This window comes from Hesperophylax consimilis, chromosome 26 (assembly GCF_061612785.1).
Source record: "Hesperophylax consimilis isolate HC1 chromosome 26, BYU_Hcon_1.0, whole genome shotgun sequence".
NCBI lineage: Eukaryota > Metazoa > Arthropoda > Insecta > Trichoptera > Limnephilidae > Hesperophylax > Hesperophylax consimilis.
In genome coordinates this window covers 27,984,902-28,011,126 of record NC_142861.1, presented here as the reverse complement: position 1 = coordinate 28,011,126, position 26,225 = coordinate 27,984,902, and the positions used below count along the sequence as shown (strand labels likewise).

The window sequence follows — 26,225 nt, the reverse complement described above, 5'->3', positions numbered from 1 at the left end:
TACAAAGTGATGACAAAACTTAGAATAACAACAGGACAGGACAAAAGAAGAATATTAAAACTAAAGACATAATATAAAACAGGAGGCAGTTTGTGCTAAGAAATGAGAATCTTCTGAGCAGAAATGTTAACAGGGAGGCAACCAAAACCAAACAATTATCGGAAGTTTTAGAATATGTCTTATTATATCGAAAAGAAGTTAAGATTTATGAATGGTAAAATTTTAAAAATAATTTTGTTTTTAAAGCCCGTTTAAATTCAGCCAAATTCTGGAGATAAGTAAGAGCTGAGGGAAGTCTATTCCATATGAGTGGGCCTGTTACACGAAAAGAGCGATCTCCTTCTTCCCCCCCTAACTTCCACCAACACTGGTTCCGGGCAGTTGGGACTCTTGTAGACAGTTTGTGCAATAAACAAACAAATATACTACACAGTTACGCACACGTCTGTACAGTACACGACCATAGCAACAGATTATTGTCCATGGCTAAAAAAACAATAAAAAATAAACGTCTGTGAATAAAAAATCAATCTATATATAATATATCTGTGAGTAGTGGGTACTTTAACGAATTATCTTAGCATGACCAATTATAAATGTGGCCGCACGCCAAATTGTATTTTGTATTCAGAAAAATAACATATAATAAAACCAAAATGTAGGTTCTCCGTGATGAATCGTGTTTGTGGACGCTTGTTAGTGGACTGACAGATCTTTCCAACAAACCAATGTTTTGATTTAGGTTTAAGTCGATTTATCGCTACACAGTTGCAACTTCCCAGGCAAACTGTCTAATCGCTCACAACTTGCGCGTATTCGCAGCATCTCCTACGTTAACACAAAACACCCACAAGGAGCGGAGACTAAACACAACACGGAAATAGTCGACCCGAGGCACGACCCAATAACAGAACTCTACCAACTCACCATAACATCATAAACATATCCAAAACGACGAGTTATCCGACAACTGATATGTATAAACATTGGTACACAAAATACCCTGAAATAATAATGCTGTTTATATGAAGTTCAATATTTGCACCTCGTTGCAGAGTGAAAGATGAATATATGTATTAACCTTTCAGGCCTCTGGCATATTGATCATTATATTTCTTAAAGATGCTGTCAGAAATTCTGTATTGTATTGTACTGTGTGTATTTCGACTTCTCAATCAAATCCACACAAATGGGATATTTCTGAACGTATCCGAAATCTAAAAACCTTTTTTGAAAGTTGATCAAATTATATTATTATAAATAAACGTATAATTTTTGGAATATTAAAATTTGGAAATCAAACATAAAAAAGTTTTACAAAATGGCGCACGATACGTTTTTTCGTCTAAACCAGAGGTTCCCAAACTTTTTTGTGTCGTAGACCCCTTGCCATGTTTTTCTGTTTTTGGTAGACCCCCTACTTACCTGATATTGATTTTTTGTAATTTTCTAACTGTGGTGAAGTTTAGTGTTAAAAACTTAAAGTAAAAACACATGTTCAGTTTTATACATTTATTAATTGATTTTAAATTAAAACTACTCAAAATAAAATTTTGTATCTGTTATATAAAATAAACGTAACATAAAATAAACTAAGCAATAAGTAAATGTTTTTAGTTTGAAGGATGAACCTGATGCTTTAATAATAAATTATCAACATTTGGCGTCAATTTTGTAAAGTTTAATCTTAAGTCTCCTCGGCTAATGATGTCCAGTCTGTTTCTTTTTTCGTTAGGAGATTGGTAACAGCGCTGAACCCCCTTTCCACTAGGTATGACGATGGAAAGGAAATTAAAAATTTCCTCGCTATATTCCATAATACGGGATAAGTAACGGGTATGTTTTTTTGCAGCCATATGTGCTGATATCCGTGCTTAAACTGAACCTTAAGTTCTTCGTTTGTACTTATTTCAGTCAGTTCCTCTTGTTTTATGACATTCGTTTCTTCTATGTCACCATATGGGTTAATTATCCACGGTGGTATTACCATAGTCAAAACATCCTCAAACCTAGTTTCAAAATCTGAATAGAGGGCATTTAAATGTTGAACGTAGGTTGAAACGTCGTCTTCCTGGCAGTTTGTCTGTGACAAATTGGGGAACTGGGAAAATTCGCCCCGTCCAATATTTTGCTTCATTAGTTTAACTCTGGCAAGAAACGCTCATAAGATGGACTTCATTTTAATCAAATTTAGACTGTCGCCTTGTAACTGCAAATTAACCATATTAAATTTTGTAAACAAATCTGTTAAATAGGCGATGTCTGTTTTTCACTTGCACGTTGCTTCGGATTCGGTTTACTGCATCAATGACTAATTGAAGAGATTCATGTAATCTAACACTCAAATTTTTAGCAACTAAATGTTGTCGATGGATGACACAATGTATTGCTAACACCCCTGGCACATTTTGTTTTAAATAGCTTATAAATCCACGATAATGTCCAACCATGGCAGGTGCTACATCTGTAGCTACTGACATTATATTGATAAAGGGATTGCTTTTTCAATGAAGTAATTCTTCAAAATATGAAATATTGATTCACCTTTAGTGTCAGTTAAGTGTAAGTAAATAGGTACTATCAGTGTATGTTGAGATCCACTATCGTGGACCCCCATTTTCATTTCATGGACCCCCAATTTTTTTTTTCGCTGACGTAGACCCCTTGCAGGTTGTCATAGACCCCTGGGGGTCGATATAGACCACTTTGGGAATCACTGGTCTAAACATTGAACTAAAAGTAATGATAACGACAAAAACCACATGCTTAATTATAAAACACATTATTAATTAATGCCACCTCACTTTTTAATGTTTCACATAAAATAATTCATAACAAAGTCTCATAAAGTTTTCTGAAATTGCGGTCGGAACCTTTGGTTTCATATAGGTGTGTATTTTAATTATTTTGTGGTTAACTTGTACATTTGAATTTAGTTTGATTTTTTTCTCTTTCCAACACTTTTTAGTTCATATTTCTAACGATGACGGTAGGGAAGACATAATGATTTCTATGATACCGTATGAGCTGTTCCGAAAAGCGAACAAAGGGATTGTACGCGTTAATAGCTGTTTGTTCCCAAAACTGAACAAATTAGCCTGATGAGTTAATAATATGAAACAAATAACAAAGGGTGGCACACAAGCGGATTGATTGTTGGTGGACAAAATATTCCGTTATCTTTAATGATGTTCAAAGGCTGTTTTGGTAGATCCAAATGGTCTCTCGAACCGAAAAAATTAGCCCGATGAGTTAATAATATGGAACAAATAACAAAGGGTGGCACACAAGGAGATTGATTGTTAGTGGACAAAATATGCTGTTATCTTTGATGATGTTCAAAGGCTGTTTTGGTAGATCCAAATGGTCTCTCGAACCGAACAAATTAGCCCGATGAGTTAATAATATGGAAAAAATAACGAAGGGTGGCACACAAGGAGATTGATTGTTAGTGGACAAAATATGCCGTTATCTTTAATGATGTTCAAAGGCTGTTTTGGTAGATCCAAATGGTCTCTCAGCCCATCGCCTTGCGCCGCAGTAGAAGAGATATATTCATATGTCCATCACTCCTGGACACACTGATAGATTCTAGATCCTAGATTCCTATCCAACCCTCATACCCTTTACCTTCCCAGACCTTCCTTTCATACAAAAAGACCCTCCACACAGAATCCCAAAAGATCTCTCTTGTGTGGAGTTAATATGGAGTTAAACCGGTCTGTGGCTGAGTTGACATCGCTTTTGGGTCCCACCCTGGCGTAGTCCTCGGCTGGCTAACACCCGTATTCAGAGTCGATCCTTAAAGTTGTCTAAGTCAAGTGTCAGCCTTACCTAAGCAAAGGTAAGAACCGTCCTTACCTTTAACGCTTCTATACAGAGTCCACACTTTGAGCTTCCTTTCCTCAGGTAGAGACCTTTTGTCTACGCCGAAAGAAAGGTGTGACGTCATCCGAAACTTGTCGATGTCCTGCTTCTACGGAAACAACATGCCCCGTTTTGGGACAATCTGTGTGTTTATCTATGCTGTTGTCTATGGATTTAGTTCAAGCGTCTGTCGTAAATAAGTAAATAACATCGGCCTGTCAAAAGTCTCTGTTACATCTTCAGTTGAGTGTCTCGAAAGTTTCCTTTTTAAACAATGAATTCTCGTATTATAATCACGCCGAGTGAAAGGCAATGTTTATTAGATTTAATAAACACATATCCTGCCGTTGCCAGCATTTCGACTAATCATCTGCAACTTGGCGAGAAGAAAAATGCGTGGGCCAAGTTGACAGATGATTTCAACTCAATCGCCGGCAATCAAAAGGTTTGTATCTTTTGTAATTGAAATACTAACTAGCCATCACGCCGTTTCCCCACAGGGATACTCTTTTTTCATTCATATACATACTCTTCTATTGTTCCGATTCCGTAATACTATTATAATACTGTATTATTGAATTCCTTCTTAGCGGACCCAAGCGCAGCTTAAGAAATGCTGGGACAACATTAAGTCAAAAAGGAAGATGGAGCTCTGCGAGGAAAAGAGGAGCAGGATGAAGACGGGAGGGGGCAGGCTGTCGCCAACTGTCTCTGATGAGCATCATCCCGTTGACAGCGTGCTGGACTTGGCCACCAACGTTGAACTGAGCTTTAGCAACGACAGCGATCGCGGTTAGTTTAAGAAAGTTATGTGAAATATTTTGGCTACTTGTTTATTTAACTTTGACCTTATTTCTTATAAAGTATTGTTTAAGTTTCAGATACCGCTGTGCCCAGCACCAGCACGTCTGCTTTATTCAGCATGCCATGGACTGACCAGTCGACGGAAGTGCCGGTGTTTGGTAAGTCAATTTTTGATAATATAATTGATTCTTATCAATTCAAAATGTGATTTGTTGTTAGATGGTAGTGTTCGCATTTCTCTGTAGGAACTTATTACATAATTTTATCAGTTGTCATGCTAAATCTTAAATAATTTTCGAGATAGAAATATTGCAAAAGTGTTTTTAATTTTCAGATATAACAAAAACACCGGAGGAAAGTTCAACGCCCCAGCTCAAGACGAAGACACGTCGCATTATAGCCAAGAAAGGTGACTATATTTACCTCTCTATTTGCTGTGATTACTTGCATTTTCGTACAAAGGTTCAAATAATGCTCGGAGTTCGGAGAGCTTTACTTTAACCTCTCGTTTTCCACCATAAAGAAAGAGGGGCCCTGTTGAAGATGCTGTGTGGGGAATGTTTTTGAGGAAGGAGTGAAAATGGGTCTTGAAGAGACCAATGTTGTAGGAGGGAGGAAAAACAGAGGCCAGCAAATCGTTCCACAGCCGAGCTGTTGATGACAAATGTCATCCGTGTACATGCAATGAATATGCTAATATCGATCACTTCGTCGGTAATCTGGCCTCATACAAAAGATGCATTAAACTTAATTTGTTTGCTAGTAGGTACCACGATAATACATCATGTAAACATAATATGCCTACCAGTACTGCACTCCAAAACTATTTAATGTACTAGAAATCATAGGTACTTGAAAAATTTATCAAATCGGATGACATAATCCAGGATTTCTTACTTTTTATATTTAAATCTTTGTGGGTACCTTTTAGAGATAATTTATATTTCTACATTTTTACTGTTTTTTTTCTTACTTTAAATTTTAATTTTTACTTGTAATTTATAGTTTGCACTTTATATTTACTTTACACTTACTTACTTTACTGTGTAAATAAATAAATATGTTGGGCGCGTGTTTGGCGTGTTTCCCGACTGTGCACTATGTCATGGGGCACAGAGTGTTATTTACACAAATAAACCTGTTATTTACATTGATGACTAATCAGCTTGCAATTTTGTGTTGTTTCACTAATCAGCTTGTAATTTTGTGTTGTTTCAGACTTGATACCATCTAGTGGGCAGGTGGTTCGGGACGAGGGCCAAGTGCGTTGCCTCAGAAGCACCAATCTAACAAAGTACGATGAAGAAATGCACGTAGTAAGGATGGAGACTGCCCGGGAGCAGAGAGAGACTGCCCGGGAGCAGAAGGAGACTGCCCGGAAGCAGAGGGAGACTGCCAAGGAGATTGCCCGGGAGCAGATCGAGACTGCCCGGGAGCAGAGGGAGACTGCCCAGCAGATTGCCCGGGAGCAGATCGAGACTGCTCGGGAGCAGTCGAAAGGAGCTCGTCTGCAGAACGAACTTATAGAACTACAAATAAGAAGAGCGAAGGCAGAATTGGAAAAAGAGCTCGCCAATAAATAAATATGAATAAAAAATATATTAATCTCCAATAAATGTTTTATTTATTTTCCATTCTGTTTCAATTTTTTTGATAATGGACATTATTAATACATACATAGGTATATATTTAAGATAAACCCTTATGCTCTTTCATAATTCAATACACAGCATAATTATAACATATTATAAAAAATATGACTTCACTACTCATTACATTAGATAAGGTGTCCTTTCACAGCATGACATTACACAGCACAATTACTATGCATTAAAAAATATGACTTCATTAGTCATAACATTAGATATGGTGTCCTTTCACAGTTCAATACACAGCACAATTACTATACATTATATATGGTGTCCTTTCACAGTTAATTACACAGCACAATTATTATACATTAGATATGGTGTCCTTTCACAGTTCATTACACGGCACAATTACTGACGTCACTATTCATTACATATATGGTGTCCTTTCACAGTTCATTACACATCACGTAAAATGTCTTTGGATAAATGCATCTCTTATCGTTCTGCCTGAAGCAGACTGCACCACCGAATTGACAGGTATATTTATACCCTCAAACCGCCCAAAATGCTGGTCGTTTGACGATATACATAAATTATGCAAAATGGCACACGCAACGATAATGTTTGTAGTATTACTTAGTTTATTTTCTAATTTCCTCCTCAGACAAGGAAATCTCCTCTTCCATACACCAAATAATCTTTCGACTACATTCCGTGTGGAAATTTGCGCCTTATTATATTTTTCTTGCCCTTCATTTGCAGGATTTAATACTGGTGTGAACATATAATTTGTCTGGCCATATCCGCTGTCCCCGAGAAGAATGCCTGTAATCCTTTTCTCCTCAAACTTTAGGCGGCACGCGCTGTTTTGAAATATCCTGGAATCGTGGGTAGAACCAGGCCACCTGGCAACTATGTCCAAAAATTCCAAACGTGGACCTGACACAGCTTGCACATTCAAGGAGAACCATCCTTTCCTGTTGCGAAAAGATTCCCCTATTGTTCGGCTTGGGCTCTTGATGGCAATGTGTGTACAGTCAATACATCCGACGACTCCTGGAAATTGGGCTCTTGAATAGAAGAGTTTCCGATTTTCAGCGTAGTCCTGGGGCCGTTGAGGAAAATGAATAAATTCAGTTATCCGTTGCGCCAATCTGGAGGAAATCTTTTGCACTACTCTGCTGGAGGTTGGTTGGCTCAGTTTGTGTAGATCTCCCGCAACAATCTGGAATCATATAAAAATATGTAGGTAGTTAATGAACATTGAAAATAATACAAGATGAACACTCCATCTAGATATTTTGTACATCTAAGGGCATCTGGTTAATTTTAGGTTGACATCATGTTTTCATTAAATAATATATGCATTCTTTCATTCTTTGTCGATTTCAAATCAGTACAGACATAATGTAAATAACAAGTTTCAGCATCACAAAATGTAATATTTTCGTTTCACAAAAGTAGAACATAATTTGACAATAGATATCTAGTAAAAAAGACGCATTTACCTGATAATTACCAGTAGCGTAGAATCGCAGCGCGATAGCTACCTGAATAACAGGAGGTATGGGCAAGCCTCTATTATTAACTAAAGCGTAATTCGGAAATAATAGAGGAATTAATATATGCATTACAGTTGTTTTCTCCAACCGATAACGATCCTTAAATTGCCGGTCACTGTAAAACTCCACGGGATTTTCAAAATCGCGTAAATAACGCCGCACGCTGCCCATATTGTCCGTGCCAACGTCGTCACGTGTATTGTATGGATCAACGATGTAATCCAAAAACTCGTTATCCATTTCCATGATCTCCATTTCCATAATCTGCATCTCCATTGTTTTATGTTTTCAACAGCAACAACCGCAACAACTGGGAACAAATCACCGACTTAGCAAGGCAAAGGTACCCTACCCACCAACCTCGAGTTTTGACAGCTAAAAGTCAAAGTAAGCAAGTATGCGCGTGCGCAGTGTCGTAGAGACTTCCATAGTGACGTCTCTGAATACAAAATTTTTTGAAATCTTGAGAAAGGTAGCTTCCTTACTAAGTGACGTCACACCGACTTTAGGCGTGTCTCTGAATATAAAACGGTGTTTTTTAAAGGAAAGGAAGGTTTCTTGAACTAAAGGATCGACTCTGAATACGGGTGTAAGTCATACTTCACAGCACAAGCAACATTTTCCGCTCACTGTGGTGGTAGTAGGAGATTTTCAAATATTGTCAAGTTATTCGTAACCCGGGAATGTTTGTCTGTCTTTAAAAAATATATAAAAAACTAAATAAAAATGGGGTCTATATTACCACATTAGATCATACTTAAAATTATAAGATAATTGATTGATTTAATATTATGTGACATAATTCACGGTCATTTCGATACTACATAATTATTTACAAATAATATCGCATATTTTAGCCCTCTGACCCAAAGTGAGTTTGCTAAAGTTGACATTTTCGTCGTTAGTTTATACAGATTCAGAAAAAATGTCCTGACATTACTCAATAATGTTTAATAATTATTGTTGAAATAATTCTAGTATTTATCACCCATCTTTGTGACTCTTTTGTTTCTTGCCTCTCTTTGAATTTTTAATCTTTTAAATGAGCTTTTATAACTGGACTGTAAAAACCCACTACCTGTAAGTAAATAAATGCTTGCAATAATAACTGACCCCTGATCGGTCAGTGGCTGAGTTGGCATTGCATTTGGTTCCCACCCAGGCATCGTGAGTTCAATTCTTTGCTGATTAAGTCCTCCATCACAACACATTTTTTGCTTTCTGTGACAGTGGTAGATTTTAAATTATTGTCAGGTTATTCGTAACCCGGGAGTTATTGTTTTTCTTTGAAAAAATAAATAAAATGTAGATGGAGTAAATGAAATATGTTGTTAAAAATGCAAACTTTAGATTGTGATCGGTGATAAATATCATCCTCTTAATTATCTATACAGTGTTACCGTTTTTGTTGTCCTCATGCCATCTTATATCAGAGATTGGCTATCAGGGAACTATTCTCAACTCAGGGGAACTGCAACCGTGCAAGCAAATGTCTATTTATGTTCGTTCAGTACTACGTGTTCAATCGAATTTCCATGGATTTTCCTTGGTTTCCCTTGATTGGATTTTCAAACCACAAAGATATTGTTTTTATAGAAAGCAATAACTTGTGGTTAGACATAATTTCTATAATTAAACAATAAAAAACGATTTGTTTCATTTAATAATCTTCTTTTTGTGTTATACGATTTCGGATATGTGTACGAATAACAACATATTTTTGTTGTTAGAGTGCATCTCTACTTGGTGATGTTATCTTTTTACAATTTATTGTTTGAAAATGTAATTTCCATAAAATGCAGACATTAGAAAGGATTACGATTGAAATGGTGTTTAAGAAAAAACGTTAACTAATAGACGTATTCGTAATATGTGCATTTATTAACTTTCTATTTCTATTTTTACGTATGAGATAATTGCATGAGATAAGATAATTGCATCTCTATGCATATAATGTCAAAATATCTCGATCTCGGTTCTAAATAAAAGTGGCACTCATCATTAATTAATTTACACGTGACGGAAAGCGGAACCTACATGACACCAGACGTGGGAAATGGATCAAGGATTTGCTGTATTGCACGTGTAAATGTATGATACATCCTTGTAATACGAAATAAACTTCCTTCTTCATGACAAAGGTTAAACGTGTAATAAATATATGTAGAAAGAATTATGAGAATCCCGGACCTTTTTTGGCACCGTAATCCCGGTGTTGTACTTGTCTTAGTTGGAATATTTGTTGGTTTCTCAACCGTGAGAAAAATGATTTTTTTATCGGATGCATGTCGTTTATAATATGTATAAATGAAGGAAGGTTGTAAGAGGGAGATAATCAAAAGAAGGGGGTAGGTAAGGAGTAAGGAGTACGCGAAAGTCAATGACAACTTGTCTGCCTGGAACATTATTAAAATTTTACTAAAGGTAAATTAAATTGGTAATTTTATTTTTTCTATATTTTTCCTCCGCTGCTCATCTCACTAGGGAATTCCTTTGTCGAGATGAGCAGCTTTACAATTATATTCAATAAAATAAGTAAATTACATAATACATACATAGATGGATTACATCGAATATGGGGTTTCTAAGGTGATTTATGACAGAAGCTACGATATGGGTAATCCAAAATTCACCACTCTCAGCTAGTACAGAATTTTTTAACATTTTCTTGAATAGATTTAACGAACCATTGATTCAACGCTGTCAAAATTACACATATTGCTTTATGTAATACGCATTTTGTAGAGTAAATAATAATAAAATTACTAGGGATATTCTGATTTCTAATTTAAAGTATTTTTTTAAATTGGAACCTATTGAGACAAGCTATTAAGTTACTACCTATTATATATTATTATATTTTTTACTCTACAAAATTATTTTAATTCTAGATTTGATGTGATGAATGTGTATTTATTTTGTTCATAATTCTTAGGGTTAATCTTGACATGTAAAGTCAGATTTGGTGGTTGTGTGAATTTTAGCTAACACGCAATTATTATCAATCGTACAATTACAATATTCGGAGATTTTTTTCACGGGCCTGCGCAAGTATTATTAATAAAATAAACCTTATTGGGTCAGTGTGTTTATTGTGATGGTGATTATTTATGAATATGTAGGTACTTAAGAAACGATATAAAATAAATGAATGAGTAAAATTAAAAATAAAAGTTTCGAAACCGTTACCTACAACAGGAAGGCCGTCTCGTTTTCATCAATATCCAGATTCGATGAATGAAGGTCGAGTTATTCTCAGGCGCGCTCCATCGCGTCTGCTGCTCCTTCAACCAGACAACAGCACGCGAGCACCCAACCAGCCAACCAACCAGCCAACCAACCAGCCAACCAGCCAACAAGCCGACCAACCCATCTGTAGACGACAGACATCGCCCTGGGCGAAACCGGTCAACGACCTTTGAAAGCCACCGCTGTACTTGTACGCGTACACAAGATGTCTTATAAAGAAAGGAAAGGACTTTTATCAGAGCATGCAGTTAACATTGAACCAAGGGGTCTGCAGTTTGCCTTTCTCATACATTTACAATTTTTCGATGTTGTGCTTTTCATCTAAGGCAGAGGATATCAGTTGCTTTGAAAATAGTGGAGAAAGTAGAAATACAACCACCGACAGTGTGCAATGAACAATGCACTTTATGTTAAAATTAGATAAGAGATTAAGGGTACTACGAACATTGATTGCATTAGCTTGCACTTAAAAATTTCCATTTAATTTAGAGTATTAAAACTACATATATGTACATAGGTTTTGTAAACCTAATTTTATATTAAAGTAAGGGGTTTTTTCACCATTCTTCCAACATTTATTTTATATTAAAGTAAGGGGTTTTTTCACCATTCTTCCAACATTTATTTTATATTAAAGTAAGGGGTTTTTTCACCATTCTTCCAACATTTGTTTTATATTAAAGTAAGGGGTTTTTTCACCATTCTTCCAACATTTATTTTATATTAAAGTAAGGGGTTTTTTCACCATTCTTCCAACATTTATTTTATATTAAAGTAAGGGGTTTTTTCACCATTCTTCCAACATTTATTTTCGATTTAAGATTTATTTATTTATAAAGTTCGAGTTTACTATTCAGTACTTGAAACTAACAATAGTGGATATGTATTTTTTTCTACCTATTGTGAGTATTTATGAGTTTATTTATCAATATACATTATCCTATGGATAAGCTAGAGTGGAAGATACTACCAGTATCGCCCTGGTGTAAGACCAACATTCAGAATTGAAACGTTGCTCCAAATGGCTTTAGCCGTGTTTAGTGACTAGATCTGAATAGCCAGGTACTTCCCCACCTTCCTCTTTCCCTTCCCCACTTACCTTCAGCCTCACAACATCCCCAATTGGGGATGCCATAGTCTCACTGGCTCCAGACGGGAGCAGTTGGGACTCTTGTGAGGTATTCACTATAAATTTTTTTTTTAAAAAAGCTGTCGAGAGGATGGTGAAATATCAACGAAGAATGAATGTGTACCGTAAATGATTTAAATATTATAGTGTTTCGTGAACACCTCATTAGGAGAACCGGTGCTAAATTACAAAACAAACTTTAATTTTGGAATGGTAATTGTAGTGACTGTGGCAGACCCGTGTAAAAATGGTACACTCTGAATTCTTTGAAAAATCCGTTCTAATTTTGAAAATTGAAATTAAAATGATTTTCTGTTAAAATGTTACACTATGGGACACACAATCAGTTCCAATTTTGAAAATGACACTAAAATCAAAAGCAGATTTGAGTTCATTGAACCAGATGTCACACAGGACTAACGCTCAGCACAGAGAAATTAGTATCTTTGATTAGGTTAGTGTGTCAAAATGGTATGGAAAAGAGTTGCAATAACGTGTCATACTTTAAATGTCAAACCACAAAGAGATAGCTTTCTACGAACAAAAGTGTTTACACTGTAACTTCAGAATAATTGAGGAATAAACATCGACAGGTTCACATAATTAACAAGTGCCCACGCTTCAGAAATACGACGTGATAATTGGTATGATTAAGGTAAGTCAGGTATCATTATGGATTGCTTTTTTCCCCGTGCTTGTGTTGTACTGTGCTGAGAATGTTTCAGAGCAGGTAAATGTGTCTAATGAGGGGCAGCCACTGGAAAGATGCAAGAAGAGTGAAGTGATAGACAGATCATTATGCTGAATTACAATTTGTAGTTAAAACCAGTGGTGTAACGAAGAAATATGATCCCGAGGGTTAAATTTATTATATTTTACAAGAAACTGTAGTTCGTGAGTGCTCATAAAAATTAATTAATTTTTTTTCATAGATTATCATGCTATTTCTTAGAAAAGGTAAAGGTTAAACAGCTAGAAAACTTGCCCAAGCACAGGCTGTTAATTCATTAACATTCATACATCATTGTGCACCAACTGTAAAAAACCAGCAAAATAAACATGTTTTATAAATTTATTTGTTTATTTTATTTATTTATTGAGACATACACGGTACAATAAGATACAGTTAAGGATATTTTTCGTTATTACATAGTTGTAGTACCTACCTATTACGTATGTCCATAAAATATCATTACGTAATTTCGCCTGAGATTGTTATATAAGGAAGGAAGTGTGTGGAGAGAAATAAATTAATTGAAATCAAGAATTATAATATGCTCACGAATTGTAATTGACTGTTAATACATAGACGTTTTGAAAAATGATGTGAAAATATTTTTGAAATATGTCATGCTAAGAAATTTAATTAGTTAGTTTTGTATGTTAGAAAGATGTCCAAATGTAGTAATTTCTTAGTGGGTGTAAGTTGTGATTGCGCGAGTAATTACTGAGTTGTTTGCTGCATTGGTATTGTTGGCTTCAATATGAAAAAGTGTAGTGCAAATACAGTTATTCTATTCCAATTCCTGACAAACTGGCAAGTTTTTGATCCAATTCATCGTTTATGTCTTCCGAGGGCCTTCCCGATGTATTCAAGTTCGTTCCATTATCTTCCTTATATCCGACTATCCGTTATTTGCATCCAAACTATCAGAGCGTTCTTTTTTAAAGGTTGTTCAATGATTTTAGATCGCATTTTAAACCTTTTACGGTCTTTCTCATAATCGCGGTATAAATATTGTATGGGCATATATGGTCGAGATAATGGAAAACCTTACGTATAATCGCTGGAGATGCATATACCGACCGTATTAGTAGCTGTCAGATTTATATCGGCTGGTTCCTTAGTATAGCATCAGGATAGCGCCGGCAATTTGAAGAATGCCCGAATTTGTTTTCACGAAGTTTGACAAATCGATCTGCCGCGTAGTGAAAATGTAAAAAAAGCAGTAGGTAAACAAATACCCACTTGCTGCACTATCGGAGGAATATCTTAAAGCGAAATATGGATTTACCGCGTAATCTAATTGGCCGGATTTCGATGCAAATAAAAACAGACACAAATGTCATTTTTTAGCAAAAAAGATAATTACCGTGTTTTTGAGGTTTGGAACAAAGTGATGACAGTCTAAAAAATCTGTCATGAATATTGGCATGAGCAGTATACGACCCTCTTCCTCGTATAGCTATACCGACACTGCAGCGGCATATCGGGGAATCTTTATAGTAAGACTGTTACAGTATAATTTTGTGACCCGCCCTACGAGAATGGTTTTTCTGCCAATAAAACACTGTTGTATGTAAGTATAAAATACATTATAATAATATTATTTTTAATTTGAATGGATGTCCTTGCGCAAGCTCCCACCGAGACCCGGGGTTCTTTACGCCACTGGTTATTGCAGTGCAATGAGAAATGGGACGGTGAAAACGCACTACAGTGGTGTCTTATCTGTGAGAATTTTATACTTCCTACATACTCGTGCAAGAGATGGTAGACGATAGGTTTGAGTCATAAACGTGGATTGACAACACAGGTAGAAAATAAATTTTAAATTATATTGTTAATATTATAACCTATTCAGCCGTCAAACCCTTTAATTTATTTTGTTTCGTATTTTCTAACAATCAAATTAGACGCTACTCGAAAAACACTGTTTGGATAAAAATTTAAAAAGGTTGGATTTAAATATTTTATCACGTGCTTCTTAAAACTGCAGCATTCCACTATTTATCAACATTGTCGCTATTTAAATTCTAAATATGCTGTCAAACAACGTTATCTACAAAAAACAAAAATAATTCTAGGGCTTTAAGCATTGACTAAACATCAATGGATTTAAGTCGAACAAATCTTATCAAGGACTTAAAAACACACAACGTTTGACAAAAAAAACATAGCAACTTTTATTATGGGTGTGTTTTTTTTCTGTAGATAATGTTCCCTGACTTAAGTCCTAGAAATCTTTACTGGTTTTTGTAGATAACTTTGTTTGACATTAAGCCTTCGAATTCAAGCACTCTTGTCATATCGTTTCTCCAATTAGCAAATTACTCCTGCATAGACCTAGGTCGCCCAGGAATGCAGCCAACATGTCAAAGCATTTTGAAGATCTTCATCGTCATCGTGCTGGACTCCAAGCCTCTTCTTCATATGAGTGAACTGATAGAAATCTGATGGAGCCAAGTCTAGACTATCACGGGTATAAGAATTACTTACTTGTTATTGATTAGGTTAAGGCGATGCCATACGTAGTAATGCAAAATCATGTGTTTTTGGTTTGAAAATTTGGTCGCCTAGAAATGTTTCAGATGCTTTAATTAAATACTGCGAGTAGAATACACTTTGGCCATTGAAATGATCGAGTATTTTTTAGATAAGTCTTTTTATAAGCCCAGAAAAAAATAATGTATAAGGCCTATGAAAACTGCTTTAAAGTTCAAAATCTCCTACTTACGAACCCATTTCGGTTATGATTTTATTGTATAATGTGGCAAATTAAGTTATTTATAAAATGATCGAAAAAAATTAAATATTTATGTCTGAACATCCACAAAATAAAATAAAAGGCACTTTTTTGGCATGTTTTTTTCTTGCATAAATCAAAACAGGCGGATGATGTTAAGCGGGAATTTAAACCTTATCGCCATCTACGCAAGGGTTGTTATTGATAGCGGCTCAATTTAAAATATTACACGACATAGTGCATCGCCTTAATGTAAAAAAATACTGCCAAAGTCTGGTATGAATATTTTCTTTTCGAAAAAATCAAATCATTTTCCTGCCTATTATGTTTTGATACAGTTGGTTGGTGTTGCTAGACAGAAAAAATACTTGATCGCTGATCAATTTTCTGTGTCAAAATTGTATTATATGTATATTATGATGTCGAAGTTCGCACTCGATTTATATTAATATTTATTATGGCTGAAGCTATTCTAACCTAACCTAACCTAACAAAATTAGTGAGAAGAAAATATAAATTATGTAAAAATAAATAAATTATCGGATATCGAAGAAAACTTTGTAACAAATAAGAAAATTAATGGCGTGTTATTATTATTTTTTTAGTTGTTTATTTTATTGTAACGAAATTTAGGATGTTCCTAAAACTTTAAAAGTATTTATTATTGAAGAAACTATTTAATTATTTTTTTTTAAATATTCAAATTCGAAGCGTTTCCCTGACTAGTGGAATAAGAATCTCCTAAATCTCCTCATTATTAAAACAATAATAAATGATAGAAAAACTTATTTCTTACTATAGTTAACTGTACCTAAGTGCACATTAAAACTTTCAATGAACACAAAATCCAAGTAGGTAGGTAGGTACCTTCCCATATTTTAACTTCATTTAATTATTTTATCTGCGAATCACCTTAAAAATTAAAAAAAAAAAACGTTTGGAAAAAAACATGGACTTACCTTTCGGAGAAAAAATGAAGAGTGTGTACCACTGTCGAATTTATTTTAAATCCTGGCTTCTTTTTGTTTGAGATATTCGATCATCAATGCACTTTAGATGCTGCAAAGATCATACGAGCCGTGCCGCTGTGCTCGGTAAAATAAATCAAAACCTTTTTGCATCAAAAAGCAAAAAAAACTAACACTGACCTGTATCAAAGAGAGCTTTCTCAAAACTAACAAGGAAGAAAACTACAATCCTTTGATTTTAAACAGGTTTTGCAACCGAAATACACCGAGTCTATGTCATATTCTACAAAAATCACAATGCTTTTATTAGTTTTTGATCACTTTGTGAAGGATTTTGACAGTTTTTTGTGCAAAAGCATTCGAAGTTTTAGCGAAATCGGCGGCAAATAACACGACGCGCGAGCGGCACAACCTTCCACGGCAAGAGCGGCGGACCAACTGAGAACTACAAAGCTCCGAGAGTTGAGAAGATAAGACCGTACGGTGCCAACGGAGTTGTTCTCGCAGCACTAGTAATTTAACAACACCTCGTTAAAAAATTAATCAAAATTAAAGTGGTGATATTTCATTAGTATGAAATATAATGATTTATCTACTTTAAGCCTTTTTTACTTACATTGTAATTATTGTTTAGAGGTGAATTATAAACGAATTTATAAAAATTACAGGGAAAGAATTTCTTTTCAAATAGATAATAGCATTTTCATTCTGGTATCATAAAAATATTCCTCGTTTTTTATTATTGTTCACGTTGTAGCATTTTATTCAGTTACCGTTTAATATTTCCAAAAAAAATATTATTGCTTGTAAAATGTTTCTTGAATATAAATATATTTGTTAACCTATATTTCGATACATTCCTACACATACCTACTATCACCAAATTCCAGCAAACACCAATTCAAGTCGTTTCGTTTAAAATACTTACAGTCCATTTTTAAGTGCATCTAAAGCTGTAAACAGTTTCGGATTATATACAGAGAAATGATTTTTTATCTTACCTATCTGCTACTGAGGCGCAAAACAGGTTAAAACGGCCACCACCTTGAACAGGAACTTAACAAAAAAATTTAAGTACAGACGTTCGAGTTCATTTTCAAATGTTCGAGTTAAAACGCTATGCTCAGTCAATAACTAGAGCTGGGTTTTACTTGATCACCTGTGAACAAAAAACTATTAAGGCGGCGATACACATGCCTGTAAAATGGAACAGTAGCTTGCATGCATGTTAATGGCATGTACAAGTTACTGGCGCAATGAGAATACACATGCAAGTTAAACTTGCATGCAAGTTGCGTCCTTGCATGCCTGTATTTGCAAGACGTATACACATGCCAGTCACTAGACAGTACGTGTCTCAAATCACTCTGAGACTGAGTAGTCTCAAGCTTTTTGGCAATGGAAAACATTCGAAGTGAATTAAATATCATCGAATTGCAATTGGCAGTACAATGTGTGGCTAATTTAATGAGAGACTGAGCTACTGGCATGCCCGTACCTGTCGCGACGTTCACACATGCCGGTTTCATAGCCCCCCTCGTCCCCTCCCTCAACTTGCATGCCAGTAAATCAAATGTTGTGAAATCTACTTGCAAGGCAGGTACAGGCATGCAAGTTAGCGTATACACATGATAGTAGCTGGCATGTGCAAGGAGCTTGCATGCAAGTGTGCCAGCTACAGGCATGTGTATTCCCGGCTTTAAGTGAAGTTGTGTGAAATGTGAATTCAAGAAATATAAGTCATTATTACATTAAGGGGTCGACAGATCACGCTATAAATGTTTTATATAACTGCATATTGCTCGCCATACAATCCCATATAGACCTAAAAATATTATGTGTTATAAGTGTTGGCGTTGCGACAATATGCGCTGTGATCTGCTAGCCAGGTGATATTTGAAAATTATGCGACCCCTTCAAGCGCCGTAATTACGCTTCTGTCATTTGTCAAAGTGACAGATCCATACAAAGAAATGATATTCCGCGGCAGTCCCCCAATTGATCTGACCCCCTCTCCTGAGGAAGATTATAGCGTAGTGTGCCACCCGAACATATAATACTTATATGCCCCGCCCAAATTATGCGCCCATAATATAGCGTTATGTGTCTAAGGCCGTACTTGCAGAGTACCCGAATAAAATACTTCCCAGAAATATTTCAGTCGTTTTATTAAATGGATTATTTTTTGTGGAATGTACAGGGTAACTTGTAATTTTTGTCGATAAAATACACATTAAATTTGAATTCAATTTTTCACTTCATTAGAAATATGAATACATTACCTAAGGTTTATCTACAATTATTAGAAAATCGGTGTCTGAAAACAGAAGCCATCTGAAAAAAAATTTCTAACGTTAAAAACACGTTTTTTTCTTTTTAATGATTGTCTTTATTTTAAGGTAAACATGTTCTATTTAGATAATTTGTGCATAGATATAAGCATTATTCTACTATCCACAAAATGTATTATTATTATTTTGATTTCATGAAACAAGCTTATTTAGTCCACGAATGGTAGCAGAGTCATCTGTAAATATTTTGACCCATCTGTCTGTTGCTCGAGTAGGGCGAGGAAGATACTTAATGGATTACGTATTATTATTTTGAATTAAAATGACTTGCATAATTATCGCTTCATCCATCCATTTAATGAGTTGTCGCTCCGTTTAGCAGTCACGGTAAATTGAAAACTTGCTTGGACAAAGCTCACCATTGAAAGAGTGCCGTCAAGTAGTCGAACCATATCTATCCCCTTGTTCAGTTCAAATGGTAACCTAAATATTGTTATAATGGTCAATAAACTTTCTATGTATTTATAAGATTAAGTACCTACCGTTCTTATTTACGAGTTTCTGATTGTTTTCATTGATTTGGGGTCGTACAGTGTCTTCTGACTCAGTTAGATACGCCAAAATTATCCTTTTTAATACAGTATCATAATAAGGTAACATAATACAGGTTTTTCCAATAAGAGGTGTTATTTTGAATAGCCCGCTATTTCGGTAGATGTTACTTTTGAAGCTGTCATTTTTTGACATCGTACAAGTAAAAACTACGTTATTAATAAAAATGGAACTATACACGCTTCAACAACGCATTTGATTAAAATTCACTTGAGTGAATAAAATGCAAATCATCTTGAGTGATGAGTCCCATTTCCACCTCGGTGGCTTCGTCAACAAGCAAAATTGTCGCATCTGGGGCTCGGAAAACCCGAGAGTTATTGTTGAAAAGCCTCTCTATCCTCAACGTGTGACTGTTTGGTGCGGTTTATGGTCCGGCGTAGTCATTGAACCTTACTTTTTCGAAAATGAGGCTGGATCAACAGTTAGGATGAATGGATTGCGCTATCGAGAGATGATTAATGATTTTTTATGGCCGGAATTGGATGGTATTGATCTGGACAACGTTTAATTTCAACAAGACGGCGCTACGTGCCACACAAGCAACGAAATCATTGATATTTTACGATTGAATATCTAAATAACACCTCTTGTTGGAAAACCCTATATATATATATATATAGATATGGTGAAGGAGTTAATTGTATTCCACTAGTTGAAGTCCGCGGCGTTGTCCGTGCTATACGAAGAGTTTTTCTAAATCTAATGTCTAAGTGACCTTTCTCCTGTTTTGAGGGTCAAGTATGCAATATTTCACTATGAAATAAAATTGTAGATTTGTATTGAAATCAAATTGACGTCATCCGTCCGGGGGTCGGCCAGCGAAACTCTTCTTTGTATAGAATAGACCAGCTGAAGTCCCCGGCATAGCCCTGTGACTTTCAGTGACTTTCCTCTTGTATTGCAGGTAAAATTTTAAAATTTCATCAATCTCGAAATAAAACTATAGATTTGTATAAAAAACAAAGCCAGGCCGCCCGCCTGCTACAGATACTCTTATTGATATTAGTAGATAGAAGTTTGTAACTATTTGTCGGCCTTTCTGGTCATGAAAATCACTGTTATGTATGTATGTACGAGTATAAAAGGACGAATGATTCACTTGTGCTTAGTGGTTGAACGGTAATGGTTCTACGAAAGCTCCAATATCCTGATTGATTCTGCAGTAAGCTTACTTCCCTTCAAACTTATGCCTACCGTAATATGGGGCGACTTTTGAAACGATTTCGATCATCTAAGATATCTATAATTCTTGCTACCACTCAGAAACTCGCTTGAACCTAGATTACATGAAGTTAGTAATAGATGCGCAGATGTGGCGGATCTATTTATCTGTATTGAAGGTAGGTATAAGAATGCTATATAATATTATATATATTTTCAAACAATATTAACTATTTATATTATATTCTGTATGTACTTATCTCTCTTACTGTTTTATACTTACAGAGCTTGTATTATTTTTATACTTTCTGTCGTCTTTTTACGATCAAATGCCAGAGTTCATTGTTATTTAAAAAAATATATATCTGTAGTATTTGCTTATGCTTGTATACTGTGACATGCAATGATTATATGTTTATGGTATATATTCATACAGTGGATATTAATATACTAAATTACTCGCTTCTTCGAAACGTTTTGTTTTCAGTGTCAAATTAGTAGGTTTCTAGTTAAAGGATTCAAACATATTAGTAAGTTTCTAGCTATAGGTATTCAAACATATTAGTAGGTTTTAGTTATAGGCATTCAAACATATAAGTAGGTTTCTAGTTTTAGGTATTCACACATATTAATAGGTTTCCAGTTATAGGTATTCAAAAATATTAGTAGATTTCTAGTTTCAGGTATTCAAAATATTATCGGTAAGAGAAAAAAAGAATTATTTATTATGAAAGGATAATAAAGAATAATTCTATATTATAGGTTGAATTGTGAAGCCGTTCGGGCAAAGGGAAATTAATGTAAAAATTCCTCTTCGATTATAATAGTTTTGTGTCCTTTATATTGTGAGTATGTACATCAGTATCAATCGATATAAATATACTATAAGAATTCGAGTAATTGAACTCGATTATTTTTGATCGGCTTATAATTTAAATTGAAAAAATTATGCATTAAAATTTGCCCCTCTCCAAAAGGTGACATTGATGACCATATTTAATTTAATTTTACTGCCCAGAGACATTTTCAATTTTTGTTACTATATTTCGATAGTTTGAATACAGGATACATGAAATAACATTTTCAGTAACTAATGTTTTCTATAAATAAAAGTTCATTAGTTTTCAGGTTGAAAATTGGTTAAATTCACTCCATTTTACGGTACCAATCTCTGTAGTGAATACTGTCATGTTCGAAAGGTATTTTATGTTAGACGTTTCATTCATGTAACTTATGCCAACTATCGTCTTCGGGAAGCCGTAGTATTTTCTTCGCCTCATTTCCAAACACAATTATTTTTTCACCGCCCCGCTACTTCATTCATTATTTCACATCGAGTAAGCTGTAAATATATATGATATTATATTCCTGGAATTGATAAATTCATTACAAGCCTGGTTGCTCACAAAGGCAGGGATTAAAATAACCTTTTTTGCTAATGGTGGCGCAGAAGCCGAAAATTTTAAATCCACGGGAAAACCCTTCAATGAATTGGTACAGAAGGATTTGGAGCAGGTAAAGTATAGGGTTATATGATGATATTATCTTAGAAGTAGGTACCTAGTAGGTTCAATAATATTGATATAATTTGTGTTTTTGTACAGCGTCGTTTTTTTAATAAAGTGATGGTATTATTAGCGCCTTGGTAATTAGACGCCCGGAGCGGACTGCTCCACTGCGCCCGTACAGGGTCGGCCCTGTTTAAAATATACCCTATTTTCTAGTTACACTTCGAAAGTAAGTTTTAAAACAATTTAAAATATTTTTATAGCAACATTACACGTGACATAAGATTTAATAAAGTATGTCTATGAAAGTTCTACTCAAGTTCTGTCATTATTTCAGTTATTTAACAATTGGCCAATAATGACATAATAACATAACTTGAATAGAACCTTTACAAAACTTGAAAATTATCTTTGAAATTTGATTTATTGTTCAAATTTTCTGAAACAACTGGCCCTAAATGTGTTTAGTTTTTAAGATAGCTTAAAAAATACTTTACACTTTTATTTCGCAATAATATTTTATACTTTATATATTTCATATTTTGGACGAATGGACCGATAAATAAATCAAATAGAGGAATTTTTATCCTTACATTACGTAGCTGGCTGTATTTACTTTCGTTTGATGTTTTTTTGGCTACCCAGTAACCCACCTTATCAGATGGCAAGCCGGTTACTAATAAATAAAATATTTAAACATTGTAAAATATCATAAAACATCAAAAAATTCAATTCAAGAAGTCTTTTATTGACGCTTTGATAGCAGCCGCCATCTTTCTGTCTCAAAGGATAAAAGCGCGGGAAATGGAAAGACTAGTGCGGCTAATGGCGCACGAATCGGTGCTGATTGGACAACAACGTAACGGGAATGGCGACGTCACTTCCTGTACAAACTGTTTTTTTGCTGGAGAAAATTGAATTCCCAATATCCATACAAGCACTGATCAGATTATCTCAAGAAATAATATGATCAATACCGATTAGAAAGAGAACTGATGGCGCCAGTTTACACACGACCTTGTGCCTCCTAGACCCCAGACCGCCCGATGAAGTGAATTACCTGTTAATGAGAAAAAAGGCACACGGACACGCCCACAACACATTTCTATCGGAAACAACGGAGATGATATTCTTTTATTGTCAAAAAATAAGGATGTAATTTTTTTAGTGTTGTTTAAAATCGGGAATAAAAAACTAATTATTAATTACATACAAACAAATAATGAGTTCTTTAATTAATAATATTATATTATTATCTTGTGTACCTATCATAATAATACATATTTTTAGTGAATGTATGACTGGGCCGACCGGTGCTATCCGCGAAATGGTGATGCTTACAGCAGCGGTCACATTGGTGGATATTTTCAATCGTCTGTGCGACGATCTCGTCCGTCGCCGTGTTCCGAGAGTGAATAAATGTGATAATTGGATCCACATTAAAAACGACTAACCGTTCCATAAATCAAATATGTTTTTTAATGTGATATCACGATGGTGTCCGTACTATCTCTATAACGATTGTGGCATATCCTTAGGGAATGTTCGTTAGAGATAACAAAGTTTTCTCCCTCCGAGAGGCAAGGAGGGAAAGGATATGAAGGTTGAGAGGGGTGACCATTCAGATCTGGTAATTATGTTCGCTCAACAAAGCGATACTGAGAGATCCTCATACCCTGGAACGAGGTCCAAATACGCATCTTTTTAACAGAAAGACAAACATTTCCGTACAATCAATATTATCAGGTAGGACCTCCCTTTTCGGAAAAAGTAGGTGAAAGTAGGTGGAGGGGAGGAGAATATGTTTAAAATGGGGCTTTGGTGAATTTTTTTATAATTTATTAAGTTGTCTTGTTTACATTGTGTAGTGTTCATGTAATGGTGACGTTTTCTTCGTGTGAAAAAATACGTTTTACATTTTTTTGATTAATAGGCACTGTTTTTTGATTTTCAGTTAGCTCATTTCTTGGTATTATTTATTAGTGGGGGTATCTGGGTTATAGTTAAAAAGCTTTTTTCATAACTTTGTTCAGTATTATTTGTAGGTAGTTTAAGCAGGGAATATTTGTGTTTCCCATTATATGACTATTAGATAATTTCGTTGAGCCTAGAAACTAACTATAGTATAAGTCCCTCTTTACTTCTGTGGGCACCTGTTTGGTTGCCGCTCAGCGACAGTCGACACGCTTCCATGCCACATCGCCTTTTGTTTTTGTTAGGTAGGTATCCATTTAATTACCATACTCTATTGAAAAAGGCCTATTGAAGTTCCTTTACAAATTGTGTTGATTGTCCGAATGCAAATAAAGGCCGAAATATCTAGCGCATTTGTTTTATTCCCAGTTCGTTGGAACACCATTGGCCGGTCGTATCGTCTGATTTATCTATCTACTGGCATATTTAATCCATCGCGGACACTGATCATAAAATTCCTAGAAGTATTTACCTTAAAAATATCGTCAATTTTTTATTAGAAAAAAAGAAAAAAAAGGGTTACGGAAAACGTGTAAACATTTGAAAAATTCCTTGTACCATCACATATTTGTACAGCGCCCTTGAGGTGATTTCTCACGAAAACGGCGCTATATAAATTTGCCAAATATATGTTTGCGATTTTATGTCCGGGTTAAATCTTCCCCATAGGGAAAACTAAACCCTTCCACACACTTTTCCACAAATGATCATCTAGTCCAAGGCTGCCCAACCTTTTTAACAGTTGGGCCAAATTGACGATTTTGAATCACTGGCGGGCCACTGAGTACCTAACGGTTCCTATTTCCATGGGGGGGGGGGTTGTTAGAGAATTTCTATAAAACATAATTCCTCCAAAAAAAAATTAAAAATGAGTGCTCCCCACCAAATATTTGAAATCCATGGGGGGGGGGGGGGTTGTTAGGGAACTTCGATGAGAAAAAATTCCGCGCACCCAAAAACATCATATGTGATTCCCCACAACAATTTTTCGAATTCCATGGGGGGGGGGGGGGGGGGGGGCTACAAGATTCCATTTCGGACGCAAGAAATACTATATCAAAACCGGTGTATTTTTGTTTAAAAAGTAAGTTCAACGGGTTAGATTTTTTCGTCGCTGATTCTCGTTCTGAGTAGCCCAAATAGCGATAAATCGCCTTCGTTGGCAACACTGGTGACCGCGCGCAAGCTGCAATGTTTGTTAAACCGCGGGCCCGCGACACTTTTTCAAATTGGCGGGTTTTTTTTAAATGGTTCACGCGGGCCACTTATAATTCGTTCGCGGGCCACATTGTGGCCCGCGGGCCTGGGGTTGGGCAGCCTTGATCTAGTCAATCAACATTATGCAAGTGCATTATATGTATAAGCAAAATAAAAACGAAAAAATACAAGAACAACACGTCAACTCACCAGAGTTAAAATGGGAAAATAATTCACCGACTCCAGATATTTTCATATCAGAGGGTTCGGCTCGGTAGAACTCCTAACAGGGCCTATAAATCCTGCTGATCCCTCAACATAAATATTTAAAAAATCTTTCGTTATCCTACATGTATTTAAAATGACTGATTTTTGCATTTTTATATATAAATTTTTTGATGGATCTAATACGCCTAAATTTTTAATGAGAGAGCTAGGTATAATGCCAGTAGCCGAAATAACGAATGGTAATATTTTTATAGTCTGAGAATTATTATTATGGGCGGAAAATGGTATTGCAATATTTATTATTTTATTCAATATTCGATGGAGGAAAATTATAAGTAAACAGATGTAAATTGGTAGAAGTCGGGGACGCTTGGGAAAAAACTCAACACATTATCTATTAATAAAATTTCGACCGGACATCGCGTTTGGGTCCCACCCAGTCGTAGTGTGTTCAATTCCTCGGCTGGCTAAGTCCTCCATCACAACACAAGCAACATTTTCAGCTTACTGTGGTGGTAGTAGGAGATTTTCAAATATTGTCAGGTTATTCTTATCCTGGGAATGTTTGACTTTCTTTTTAAAAAATTAAAATTTAAATAATTTATCTCTGCAC

At 35.3% G+C, this 26,225-nt stretch overlaps 2 protein-coding genes across 2 annotated transcripts in view; one reads left to right on the top strand and one right to left on the bottom strand.

Annotated features, from left to right (window-relative positions):
• The window catches only part of Sulf1 (Extracellular sulfatase Sulf1), a 220,690-nt gene extending 203,644 nt beyond the window's left edge, over positions 1-17,046 (bottom strand). The window contains exon 1 of the mRNA XM_089647310.1: positions 16,630-17,046. The gene's annotated coding sequence lies outside the window, so the exon portion shown is untranslated. The remainder of the gene's footprint in view (positions 1-16,629) is intronic.
• On the top strand, positions 3,789-6,254 carry LOC149411378 (uncharacterized). The gene is made up of 5 exons (XM_089647691.1): positions 3,789-4,312; positions 4,458-4,659; positions 4,749-4,829; positions 5,006-5,080; positions 5,890-6,254. The coding sequence occupies exons 1-5, from the start codon at positions 4,142-4,144 to the stop codon at positions 6,252-6,254; spliced, it is 894 nt and encodes a 297-aa protein (XP_089503817.1). The 5' UTR covers positions 3,789-4,141.
• Positions 17,047-26,225: the final 9,179 nt, after the last annotated feature.